Here is a 14475-nt window from a genome sequence, read left to right as displayed (position 1 = left end):
ATATGTAAATATAAAACATGCATACATATATGCTTATGTGTATACCTGTCTATGTGTTTACTCTTACCCCGGTGTGTTAACAGAAACTATTTAGTGAATATAGTTCCCTATGCTATATAGTAGGACCTTGTTGTTTATCTATTTTATATATAGTAGGGTGTATATGTTAATCCCAAACTCCTAATTTATCCCTCCTCCACCCCCTTTCCCCTTTGGTAACCATAATGTTTGTCTTCTATGTCTGTGAGTCTTAGAAACACGAGATTTCTAAGAGGCTCTCCAGTCCCTTATGTAGATGTAACAATGCTTATTTTAATAAAAAGAAATTTTATGATTACATTTATATTAGTTCTTACATTAATCCACCTGGAATTTAGACTTTTTCCTAATGAACTGCCCAAATATCAAAGCAATGTTATCAGATAGTCATTTATTATTTACTAAATTATATTTAAAAGGCTGTTTCTCTGCTATTTATTTTGTTCTGATGTGTCTTTTGACTATTACAGGCCAATACCACACAGTTTTAACAATTAGAAATTAACATTGTACTTTATTATCTAATAGGTCAAATCACCTACATTCTACTACTCTTCTCCCTAATAGTTTGAAAAAGTAAAAGAAAATTGTACAAGGATGCTCATTAAAACAATGTTTAAAATAGTGAATACAGAAACAACCTAATATCTAACACAGCTGTGATTTTTAAAATTATGGTATTAATAAGTAGAAAAATATGAATCTTACTTTAAACACCACTAGTTTCCAAATCAAATCCAATTTGGATTTTCAACTAAATGTTCATTAACCATAAACTAATTTGGGAAATGACCTATCATGTAAGTTACTAATATATTATTTTCTATCTCAGTAAGTTTTTTTCTTCAAAATCTTCTAAATAGATGCTGCACTTTACTCATCTTGTTATTACTGTGAATTTTATCCATTATATTTTGTAATCACATGTTATTGGTATACCGGAAAGATTCTGAATTTTACACCAAGCTGCCTTAATTAATACCCTGATTAATTTCAATCATTCTTAGCTCATTTTCTTGGATCTTACAGGTCAATTACATCATCTGCAAAAAATTATATTTCCCTCATTTAAATTTATAAAATTCTTATTTTTGTTCAGATCTTATTAAACTAACTATAATTTACAGAAAATGTTAAAAAATATGGATGTGACTAGTCTGCTTTTTCTAAATCCTTATTTGAATTTTTGTTAACTTTTCCCAACCAAAATTCTAGGAAAAATGCTAGGTGAAGAAAGGGCTAGATAATTTTTCTTTTCTTTTCTTTTTTTATGTGGACTATTTTTAAAGTCTTTATTGAGTTTGTTACATTGCTTCTGTTCTATGTTTTGTTTTCTTGGCAGTGAGGCATGTAGGATCCTAGCTCCCCCACCAGGGATCAAACCCACACACCCCCACCCTGCGTTGGAAGGTGAAGTCTCAACCACTGGGCCATCAAGGAAGTCCCAGGGCTAGATAATTTTTCTAGTGAAGTCTAAGAAACATCTTCAAAAGGTCTTATTCCATAATTTTCTTTTTAGAGGCAATAGATTAATTAATCTCATCAGGTTAACAAGCAGCCTACTATAAAACACACAGCATAAAGATAGAAATGGGGAAAGTACTTAATCTAAAAGACAAAATCACCTTTAGCTGGAATAAAGTTCTAATTAGAATGTTAGATTTTCTTTTGCTAAAAAAAAATTGTGAAATCTCGTGTTCTGCAGTGTTCTACTCAAGCATTAAATTTTTATTTTTATTTTTTTAAAAGTTCTCTTTATTATCAATTAGAAGGCCTTTAGGATTCCCTGGCATGGTTTTTTTTTTTAATTAATTAATTAATTAATTTTTGCTGTGTTGGGTCTTCGTTTCTGTGGGAGGGTTTTCTCTAATTGTGGCAAGCAGGGGCCACTCTTCATCGCGATGCGCGGGCCTCACACTATCGCGGCCTCTTTTGTTGCAGAGCACAGGCTCCAGACGCGCAAGCTCAGTAGTTGTGGTTCACGGGTCCAGTTGCTCCGCGGCATGTGGGATCTTCCCAGACCAGGGCTCGAACCCGTGTCCCCTGCATCGGCAGGCGGACTCTCAACCACTGCGCCACCAGGAAAGCCCAAGCATTAAATTTTTAAAAACCAATACTTGAATTTTGAACCTTTTATGTTGGGATCCCACCAAAGAAGTAGCTTTACAGCTTTTTGAAAATACTTTAAAAATAAGATATTAAAATTAACTATTTGCAAGAATCGTCACCACCTTATAACCTGTAGCATCTTGTAACTATTTTCATTTAATAGAGGCAATTAAAATCTGTTAACATTTTACTTACTTGTAAGTACTTTTAAAAAATTTAACAACTTATAAAATGTATTCTACATGTTTAAGATTTCAAAACTAAGGATCTGTAGTATATTTCTGTTACATTAATATTTCAAAATTTTATTTTAATTAAAAGCCATTACTAAAAGGAACACCATATACAAAATTTAAATAGCCTTTTGCCAATTAACTGAAATATAACACAGCTCAAGTATCATTTTATATACATGAATTTCATGAGATTCAGTTTTTCCTTATATTTACCTTTCAGAATTTGATGTTTCTGTTTCTCCTTCAGCCATATTAGGTCTTGCAAGTTCCTGAAATTATTAATAATAATTTTCTTTTATATTCAAAACTAAGCTTAAAGTAAACTACTTTTATTATACTAAATTTCTAGATAAAAAGAACTTAAGTGTGCTACCTAGTATACTAAAGAAAGAGAAAAAAATTTTCTCAATTTAAAGTATGTATTAAAATAATTCTCATAACTAAAAGCATGATTTCAAAAATTGCTTTTTAAAAAACTTGTAAGAATTTCAGTGTACCAAAACCTTCTGAATCAAGGACATGAAACAGTTATCCAGTTATAACAATACCTGCTTTCCTTAGATTCTTTCAAATGTGGGCCATAATTATAATTACTTGAATAGAAAACTAGTAAAACACAGCTTGAATTTGAATGCATCATCCACAGTATTTTATACACACATTAAATACAGGTACTTAGATAAAACATTTATGAAATTATGATTTTATATTTGGAGCCATGGTAACCCTTCCATTGTCAAACCAAGTAATATTAAACAATAGATAAATGAAATATTTTTGCTTATTTGAAATGTTTTTTGGTGAGGAAAGAATACACAAAAACCTCAGTAAGCCAGAGGCCAGCCTAACAGTTTATAACAAATTATTGAGCATATATGATGCATGAGGTAGTATGTTAAGAACTTTACATTCACTATCTCATCACTTAATCCTCATATTAGATATTATAAACTCCATTTCTACAAATGAGAATAAAGACTGCGGGGGTTAAGTAGAAAACCAAAGGCAATACTACAGTAAGTGGTGAAGTTTCAAATCTAGGTCCAGTTCAGCCACAACAGTGATTGATTCAAATCTGTGAAAGTGATATGGTGTATTAATCACATACATGTAACATTTCCTCACTCTCCAAAAGCCCTGCTAAAATGAGGGCAAAGAAATAAAATATTTTCACTCATAAAGACCAAGAAAACATCAAAGCATACTAACTGTCAAAGAGATTTCAACAAATTTTTAGATGGATAGTGGCTGGAGGAATCGAAATTGACTTCACAGTGTGGAGGAAGTTACAACTAAATGTCTGAGCTGGGAGTGCAACGAAAAGAGAATCAGTTTTCCCAGAGAACATAAGAGATCTGGTATTTGGAGAAATTCAGTATACTATCCAGTACATAAAAGGTAAAAATGAAGCATGAATACTGCTGAGAAATCTAAATGCTCTTTCCCCAACTCACACAACAGGTACCTATCCTTTCCTCTACCACTTAGGCCAAAGGTTAACTCTGTGAACTGGAGACAGTCTAGACTTGTGAACACCAGGAATGGCAAAGGGCAGGCATGAGGTACTGAAAGAAAACAGAAAAATTTAGTAGAGGTCCATAAACTGAAAAAAGGGACCCACATTTATCTCTCTGCCTGGCTCCCAGAATGCTAGCAGCCAGAGGAACCACTCTTCACTCCACCACCCGCAGCTGGAATCTAGAAGATTCCTCTTTGGAGAAAATTATCAGCCTCAAAGACTTTGAGAGCATCCTCCCTACCAAAGAATCAGTCAGCTCAGCAACTGATTTTCCTATGTTGAAGTCTAAACAATTACCATGCAGACTGTGCAGGCTGTATAGCACACCAAGCCATGAGGCAACCTTCACAATATAATCCATGTCAGCAGTTCTCCAAGTGTGGTTCACAGACACATGGGGCCTCCAAAACACTTTCAGGAGGCATGTGAGGCTAAAACTCTTGGTACTAAAGCAGTGGTGAGTAAAAATGCTGGCATCTTAACTCAAATCAAGGCACTGACATAGAACCAAAACTGTACTAGCAGTCACTGTATTCTCCACTGGCATACACCAGCAGTAAAATTAATTTTATTAAATACCAATCACTGAGTGCACGTCTTTTTAATATTCTGTGTAATGAAATACCAAATATGCACAAAGCACTGCTATTGCACACTAAAAACACTTGGGTCTGTGACTGAGTTGCACGCTGAACTTAGCCACATTTTTTTCATGGAACATGATTTTTATTTTAAAGAATGACTGTCAAACTATGAATATTTAGACTTGAGTATTTAGAAGACATTTTCTTTGAAACTGACAAAGTGAGCATGTCACATCAAAGAAAACAACTGACAGTATTTGTTGCCAGTAATAAAATTCAAGGAAACATTAAATTTTAGGATAACTTGTATCCACTATTCATGAGATTAATGCTAATATTAATGAATGTGATTACCTGATATTATATAATGAAACATGTCAACACTTAGAAGATCTATGTAACTTGTGAACCAATATATTCCAAATGACTAAATGCACATTGTTATAAAATCATGCATGGATAAAAGAGTCAATCAAAGTATAAGCCAGACCAATAGATTTTAATGTAATAGAGTACAAAAAGTTCAGTGATATGGAGTCAGATTCCACATTGCAACAAACCTTTTAAGAAAAAGTTCACTTGTCTACTTTTGATGTCATAAAAAAGAATAATCACAATTATCTGAAAAGATTAAAGTACTAGATGAGGCTGGGTATTTTTCTTATATTTCAACCAAAATAACATATCACAACAGATTGAATGCAGAAACATGAGGATCCAGTTTCCTTCTATTTAACTAGACATTAAAGAGATATGCAAAAGCATAAAACAATTTCATTCTTCTAACTAAATTTCTTTTGTTTTGACAAATAGTTATTTTTCAGAAAAATATTTGCCATTTTAAGTAACAGTACTGTAAAAATTTCATACTTTTAATTTCTAGTACTGTAAACATCAATACATTTTGAGAGTACTAAGGGGTACATATAACAGGGTTGTACCCTGTGGAGTGCTGCAGTGCACAACCTGTATGGCTATGCAAGGCAGCCCTGTCCCTGTCCAAACACAGGGTTTTCGATAAACTTTTTAGCACTTCACTTTTATGAACAGCCAAGGATCACCACACAACTGAAGACATTCTTTACATCAGACAGATCAAAATAAACAAGAGAATAAAGAAAGAGGCTAGGAGACATCAGAGACTTTGCTGGGAACAAAATAAATATGTATAATATATTTAATATCCCTGGAGAGGTATGAAATGTTATGTCCATTAAACAAGAACAAAAAACTATGAAGACAAAAAAACTGAAGAACAAATAAAAAGAACAATTCAAAACTAAATATATGGCAACTAAAATAAGCAATTAAATTTAGAAAATCTTTTTTGAAAGGTTGAATGAAAGGACAAAAAGATGGAAGGCAAGAAAGAAAATGCCATACAATCAAAAGAGTTGATGCAGGAAGTAGTGTCAGATCAATAGGAGTTTCAAAAAAAAGAGAGAACAAAGAAAATAAAAGTGAAAATTTACCAAAGAAATAAAACAAGAAAATTTCCCCCAAACAGAAATATCCAAAATTACAAAGGCTTATCAAATTCCTACCATAATGAATGAAAAAAGGATGATGGGTGAACATATGAAATTTCAAAACACCTGAGATAGAGATAATCATTAAAGTTGCCAGAAAGAACAAAATAACATAAACACAAAGAAAGTGGACCAAAAACGGCATCAGACTTAACGAAAACAATACTTTCAAATATGCATAGGAAAAATGTTTTCTATGTACTTCAGCCAAACTATCATTAGAGTAAATACAGTTTTAAATTTACACTAAGTGAAAAAAGAATCAACCTTTCTGTGGAAGTTGTTAGAGGACATGTTTCATCAAAATAAGGAGTAAAACAAGAAAAGAGGAACTCACAGTTCAGGAAACAGGATATCCAACACAAGAAAGTGGCAAAGTAAAATCCTGATACAACAAATTATGCATTAGGCTTAGACAGCAACTAGTTTAAACTAAAGTAGATTGGAGAGAAGATCTCCAGGCCCTCCAACAATTTTTTTTTTGATGTGTGAACATTTAGAAAAAATACTTCCAAACATTAGACAACACATCACAAATTTTAAAAAACCGCATTAGGTGCACAGAAGACTAAACAAATCAGTAAAAATATATTTTTACCCAGAAAAGTAAAATGAAGTATAGGAAAGAAAATCATAGTACACTTCCTGGCTCAGTATACATAATGGTCTCAAAAACTGTGATGTTAACTATGCTGACATCAGTGCTATGCCAAGCCATATAGAAACAAGAGATAAAATACACATAACATAAAATTTACCATCTTAACCGTTTTTAAATGTATAGTTCACTGGTATTAAATACATTCACATTGTTATGCAATCATTACCACCATCCATCCCCATAACTTTTTTCATCTTGTAAAACTGGAACTCTACATCCATTAAACAATAGCTCCTTATTCTCCCCTCCCCACAGCCTCTGGCAACCACCACTATACTCTTTTATTTTGTTTAAGTACCTCATACAAATGAAATCACATAATATCTGTCTTCTTGTGACTGGCTTATTACACTAGCAAAATGTCCTCAAAGTTGATCCATATTGCAGAATCCCCTTCCTTCTTATGGCTGAATATTCCATGGTATGCATATACCACATTTTGCTTATTCTTTCATCTGTTGATGGACACTTGGTTTACTTCCATGTTTCAGCTATTGTGAATAATGCTGCTATGAAAATAGGAGTACAAATATCTCTTACACTCTTTGCTTTCAAGTCTTTGGGGTACAGTATACCCAAAAGAGGAATTGCTGGATCATATAATTTTTTTGAGGAACTGCCATACTGCTTTCCACAATGGCTGTACCATTTTACATTACCAGCAACAGTGTACAAAGCTTCAATTTCTCCACATCAGCATCAACACCTGTCTTCTGGTTTTGGAGTTTTTTGTGGTTTTGTGTGTGTGTGTGTTTTTATGTGTCTGTGGGTTTTTTGGTTTTTGTTTTAACAGTAGTCATCCTAATGGGTGTGAGGTGGTATCTCACTGATTTGCATTTCTCTAATGATTAGTGATGTTGCACATCTATGGGTTTATTGGCCATTTGTATATCTTCTTTGGAGAAATGCCTGTTCAAGTCATTTATGCATTTTTGAATTGGGTTGTTTATGTTGTTATTGAGTTTTATGAGTTCTCTATATATTCTGGATATTAATTCCTTATCAGATATATGACTTGCAAATATTTCCTCCCATTCTATGGGTTGCCTTTTTATTCACTGTATAGTATATTTGATGCACAAAATTATTAATTTGTACAATTTTTTTCTTTCATTACCTGTGCCTTTGGTGTAATAACCAAAAAATCACTATCAATTTCAATGTCACGAAGTTTTTGTCCTTTGTTTTATTCTAAGAACTTTATTATTTTAGGTCTTACATTTAAGTCCCTTATCAATTTTGAGTCAATGTTTGTATATAGTGCTGGCTAAGAGTACAACTTAATTCTTTTGCATATGGATATCCAGTTTTCCCAGCATCATTTATTAAAAAGACTGTCCTTTTCCCATTGGTCTTGGCACCCCCATAAAAATTATTTGACCATATATACAAAGGTTTATTTCTGGGCTCTCTATTCTATTCCTTTGGTCTATAGGTCTGTCTTTATCCCAATACCACACTGTTTTGTTTACTGCAGCTTTGTCATAAATTTTAAAAGCAGGACATTTGAGTGCTGCAGTTTTTTTCTTCTTTTTCAAAGTTGTTTTGGCTATTTGAAGTCCCTTGTGCTTCCATATAAATTTTAGGATGAGTTTTTCTATTTCTGCAAAAAATATCTTTGGGATTTTTGCAGGGATTGCAATAAATCTGTAGATTGTTTTGGGTACTATTGGCATTTTAACAACATTAAGTCTTCCAATTCGTGAACATGGGTTGTCTCTCCATTTTTTTTTTTTGTCTTCTCAAATCTCTTTCAGTAAAGTTTTATAGTTTCTTTGTAGAAGTCTTTTACCTCTTGATTAAGTACATTCCTATGTATTTTATTCTTTTTTATGCTATTAAAGTTGTATTGTTTTGCAATTTTCTTTTCAGATTGTTCATTACTTGTGTATAGAAATACAACTGATTTTTGTGTGCTGACTTTGTGTCCTGCTATTTACTTTACTGAGTTAATGTAAGTTCTAATAGGGTTCTGTATGAAATCTTTAGGGTTTTCTATATATAAAATGGTATCATCTGCTAACAGAGATAATTTTACTGCTTTTCGAATTTAGATGTCTTTTATTTCTTTTTCTTGACTAATTGCTCTGGCTAAAACTTCCAGTACTATGTTGAAAAGAAGTGGTGAAAGTGGACATCTTGCTTTGTTCTTAATCTTAGAGGAAAATCTTTTAGTCTTTTACCATTGAGTATGATGTTTGCTGTGGGTTTTTCTTATATGGCTTTATTATGTTGAAGCAGTTTCCTTCTGTTTCTAGGTTGTTGAGCATTTTTAACATGCAAGCGTGCTGAATTTTGTCAAACACCATATCTGCATCAATTGAGGTGATAATGTGGTTTTTGTTGCTTCCTTTCATTGAGGTGGCTTATTACATTGATCAATTTTCATATATTGAACCAGCCTTGCATTCCAGGAGTGAATCCCATTTGTTCATGGTATATAATCCTTTTAATATATTGCTTAATTCTGTTTGCTAGTATTTTGTTGAGGATACTTGCATCAATGTTCATAAGGGATATTTATCTGTAGTTTTCTTTTCTTGTATTGTCTTTGTCTGGCTTTGGTATCAGGGTAATGCTGGCCTCACAGAATGAGTTTAGAAATATTTCTTCCTCTTCAACTTTGGAAAAGTTTGAAAGAAGCGGTATTAGTTCTTATTTAGATGTTTGTTAGAATTCACTAAAGAAGTCGTCAGGTCAAGGGGTTTTCTTTGTTAAGAGATTTTTGATTACTCATTCAATCTCCTTACTAGTTATGGATCTACTCATATTTTCTATTTCTTCATGATTTAGTCTTGCTAGGTTTTGAGTTTCTAGCAATTTGTCCATTTCATGTAGGTTATCCAATTTGTTGACACAGAGTTCACAGTACTCTCTTAAGATCATTTTTATTTCTATAGAAATGGTAGTAATGTACCCACTTTCATTTCTGATTTTAGTAATTTAAGTCTTCTCTCTTTTTAAGTATTTCTGGCTAAAGGTTTATCAATTTTGTTGACCTTAGCAATGAACCAACTTTTCTCTATTGCTTTCTATTCTCTGTTTCATTTATTCCTGTGCTAATTTTACTTCTTTCCTTCTGCCAGCTTTGGATTTAGTTTCTCCTTCTTTTTCTAGTTCCTTAAGTTGTACAGTTAGGTTGCTGCTTTGAGATCTCTCATTTTTTAATATAAGGATTTACAGCCATATATTTCCATTTTAGCATCACTTTCACTGCATTTTAGAAGTTTTGGAATGTTGTATTTTTCTTTTCATTCTTATCTAAGTATTTTCTAATTTCCCTTGTGATTTCTTCTTTGATCCATTGGTTGTTTTAAAGTGTATTGTTTAATTTCTAAAATCTGGTGAATTTTTCATTTTTCCTTTTATTATTGATTTCTAATTTAATCCTGTGATCAGAGAAGATACTTTGTATGACATCTATCTTTTAAAATCCACTGAGATTTAATTTGTGGCTTACTATATGGTATATCCTGGAAAATATCCCATGTGTACTTGAGAAGAATGTGTATTCTGTTGTTGCTGGGTAGAGTGTTATGTGTATGTCTGCAAATCTAGTAGGTTTATTAAGTCTTCTACTTCCTTACTTATATCTAATTATTCTATCAATTATTGTGAGTACTGAAGTCTCCAACTATTACTGTAGAATTGTCTATTTTTCCCTTCAACTCTGTGACTTCTTGCTTCATATAAATTGGCAGTCTGTCAGTAGGTGTTTAAGTATTCATAATTGTTATATCTTCTTGCTGTAGTAAACTTTTTATTAATATATAATGTCCTTTTTCTCTTGTAAGCTTTTTTGATTGAAAGTCTATTTTGTCTGATATTAGTAAAGCCATCAATACTCTCTTTTGGTTACTATTTGCACAGACTATCTTTTTCATCCTTTCACTTTCAGCTTGTGTCTTTGAATTTCAAGTGAGTCTCTTGTATACAGCATGTAATTGGATCATGTATTTTTTATCCATTCTGCCAACCTCTGTCCTTTGATTGGAAAGTTTAATACATTAACATTTAGATTAATTACTGATAAGGAGGGACTTATTTTGTCATTGGGCTATTTGTTTTCTATGTATCTTATTACTTTTTTTTGGCTCTCATTTCCTTCATTACTGACTTCTTTTCTGTTTAGTTGATTTTTTTGTAGTGAAATGTTTAAAATATTTTCTCATTTGCCCTTGTGTATATTCTATAGCTATTTTCTTTATGGTTACTTTGAGGATTACATGTAATATCCTAAAGTTATAACCCTCTAATCTGAATTTATAGCAGCTAATTTCAATAACATACCAAAACTCTGTTCCTTTATAGTTCCATCCCCATTCTTTTTGGTTGCTGATGTCAGAAAATTACATCTTTATTCATTGTATACCTAGATATAAACTAAATGCATTAGTCACCTAAATTATGCAGGAAACAAAATTAGAAGTTACAAACGAAAGTTAGAGATACTGAATTTTACACTAAAAAATTGTCTTTTTTCTTTAAATGCATTCATCTCTTAACTCATGTAGAAAACAAAAAGTACAGCTACAAATCACTGTTACAAAATACTAGCTTTTATAATTTCCCATGCACTTACCTTTATTGAGATCTTTATTTTGCCACAGAGCTTTGAGTTGTCATGTACTGTCCTTTCATTTCACCGTGCAGGACTCCCTTGAGCACTTCTGGCAGGGCCGATCTAGTGGTCAAGAACTCTCTCAGTTTTGTTTATGTGAGAATGTCTTAATTTCTAACTTTTGAGTGACAGAATTGCTGGATAGAGGATTCTTGAGGTTTTCTTTTTAGCACTTTGAATATACTGACCCACTGCCTGTTGGCTTCCAAAGTTCCTGATGAGAAGTCTGTGGATAATTTTATTGAGAATCCCTTGTATGTGATGATTCAATTCTCTTTGCTGCTTTCAAGATTCTCCTTACCTTTTGGAAGTTTAATTATAACATGTCTTAGTGTGGGTCTCTTTTGAGTTCATCTTACTTGGAATCCGTTGTGCTTTCTGAATGTTTACATTCATGTATTTCATCAAATTTTGGAAGTCTGCAGTCATTACTTCTTCAAATATTCTCTCTTTTCCTTCTGGGACTCTCATGATGCAAATGTTGGACTACTTAACGGTGTCCTAAAGCTCCCTTAGGTTCTGTTCACTTTTCTTCAATCTGTTTTCTTTCTGTGCCTCAAACTCAATAATTTCTATTGTCTTATCTTCAAGTTGGCCAATTCTTTCTTCTGTCTGCTCAAATCTGCCTTTGAATCCCTCTAGTGAATTTTTCATCTTCAGTTATTGCACTTTTCATCTCTAGAATTTCTTTTTGGTTTCTTTTAGGTTTTCTATCCCTTTATTTATATTTCCACTTTGTTCACATACTGTTTTCTTGACTTTCTCCACACATTCCTTTTGTTCTCTGGGCATCTTTAAGACAGTTGTTTTAAATTCTTTGTCTAGTATATCTGCCATTATGTCTTTTTCAGGAAAAGTTTCTGTTGATATTTTTTTGTTTTGAATGGGCCATACTTGCCTGTTTCTTTGTATACCTTGTGATTTTTTGTTGAACACTGGACAGTTGAGTCTAATAATGTAGTAACTCTGGGAATCAGATTATTCCCCTTGCCCAGCATTTGCCTGTTTTATTTTAATTTTAATTTTTATTGTTGTAGGCTGTCTCTGTTCCCAAATCACCCTGAGGTGTAAACTTAAGGTCTTCGTATGTCTTTTCTGAGCCTTTCCCTGGGCATATGCAATCTCTTTCTAATTTTACCCACATACACAGTTGTTTTTGAATGTCCTAGTCTTTAACATCTGACTCCTGAAAGGGGGAAAAGTGAAAAATGAAGGGAGAAAAAGGGCTGTCCACTTAAATTCCTTGGAAGTCACTTCACCTGGAGGGGAAGGGGCTTGCAACGATGGGGGAGAGGTGCAACAATAATGTGCCCACTTCTTTGTCTGCAACTCCTTGATAAGAAGCAGCAATCAGATTCCCAGTATCTGGAGGACAAGGTCTTTTTTGCCCACTCTGGCTCCCATAAGTTGTGTGCAAGCTGCTCCAGGAACATGTGCACGGCTGCCTGCCATATGGCTGCTACAGTGCTAAGGGCTTAAATTGATGGAAATTAACTGCAATTCACTCTCCAAGTCTTCGCCTGGAAGTTGCAAGCCTTCAACAGACTTTAGAGCTTCAAAATAGTTATATCAGATAGATTCAATCTGTGCAATTGCTGTCTAGGTGGGGAGCCAGATTCCTGGTACTTCCTACAGTGCCATCTTCCCACAACTCTCCTCTCTGTATATTTTTTAAAGTTTTTTCCCCCAGAACATTAAAGTAGTTTTAAAATATTGAAAAGTAGATATATTAAACTCACAATAGTAGTTGAAGTTTAAACATTTTATGCCTACCAAAACCAGAATTTATTATCATTTTACTTTTCTGGCTTTAGTGGAAGCAAGCACATCAATAACATTTTCAAAGTCTAATTCTTTTCTTATCTTGTTTCAAATAAGTAAACTGCCATGCTTGGCAATTTCTCTTGACCAAGTGACAATTCTAAATAATTTAAAATTAACTTCAGCTTACTGAAACGTCTTTTGCAGGATGCTACTGTGGCTGGTATTGTTTTAAAATTTTGAACACCACTTTGTTAATCAGTTTTAGAAGACCCAAATATAAGGCTTACATTATATCACAATTTATTAATATTGTATATTGCTTTAAACAATTCCACATGAAATTTCTATAGCATTTAAATTGTCAAAATATTTAAGAACTGGGTCAGTAGCTGCTTTTTGTAAATCAGATGTAATCTATAGAAAATAACTTTTCTCCAGTTTAAAAGTTCAAAATCTGAAGAGATTTCATTTAATTTTTCATATACCTGTTTCAAATATGAAGTTAGGTCATTTATAACCTAATGTCTACTTGATCAGCACTTTTCCCATAATTATCAATACTCTCACTTAGTGATTCATGCATTTCCAATTTCTTTTTCACTTATTTTCAAATTCAGGAAGAATATTCACATCTCTTGCTCAAGATTTACATTCACTGAACACACTTTCAAAATTACTTTCATTTGTGGTAAGGAAAGGAATAGGATTTTTATTAAGCACAGAACTTTATATATGGTCATGCTTTCTAACTGTAAAGCTTTATTAAACTTTTGCCACTTTGTTCAAAATACCATCCCATATAGATAATGTGTAAAAATCTGTAATATTCTTGTAACAAGATGCTTTTGATCTCAATATAATGTATTCTGACATTTGATATATCTTTTCATATCTGATACACATCTCTAATTTGTGTGCAAAGTATCAAGTATCTTGATTGCATTTAATCTTGATGCCCATCAGGTATCTGTGATTTTAATGTTGTTTTCAGAATTGACAAGAATATTCCATCTGCTCACTGTATTACCCCAGTCCTAAAATATGTATCCTTTGTACAATACTAAAAAAAAGATCATATTTGAATTCACAAATGCAGCATTCTTTGTATTAAATTATGATTATGAGCTGGGCAAGGCATAAATTTGGCATAATTATTTTGGGGGAGAAATACTGGCTTATACACACTTGTATACATGTGCCTTATCTATTCCATTATCATATCCTGGCCAGGACAATTTTCTTACATAAGCATCAACTCTTGCTAACTTACTGATAATGTGATAAGCTAGACCATATCTAGTTTTTTTTTTTTAAATAACAGCTTTAATGAGATATAATTAATCCAGTCTTTCATTTTGTTGCAATTAAGTCAAAACTTTCTTCTCTTGCAATGACATCATTCTTAATGTAAAT

At 32.7% G+C, this 14475-nt stretch overlaps 1 protein-coding gene across 7 annotated transcripts in view; it reads right to left on the bottom strand.

Moving 5' to 3' along the window:
- Positions 1-14475, bottom strand: part of ZNF280D (zinc finger protein 280D) — a 163007-nt gene that overhangs the window by 9076 nt on the left and 139456 nt on the right. For all 7 annotated transcript variants that reach the window (XM_060005918.1, XM_069540479.1, XM_060005917.1 and 4 more), the window contains one exon: positions 2598-2653. In XM_060005918.1, coding sequence (XP_059861901.1) covers positions 2598-2653 — 56 coding nt within the window. The remainder of the gene's footprint in view (positions 1-2597; positions 2654-14475) is intronic.

This window comes from Delphinus delphis, chromosome 2 (assembly GCF_949987515.2).
Source record: "Delphinus delphis chromosome 2, mDelDel1.2, whole genome shotgun sequence".
Lineage (NCBI taxonomy): Eukaryota > Metazoa > Chordata > Mammalia > Artiodactyla > Delphinidae > Delphinus > Delphinus delphis.
Note: the sequence above shows the minus strand (reverse complement) of the source record. Positions and strands in the feature narration are given on the sequence as shown.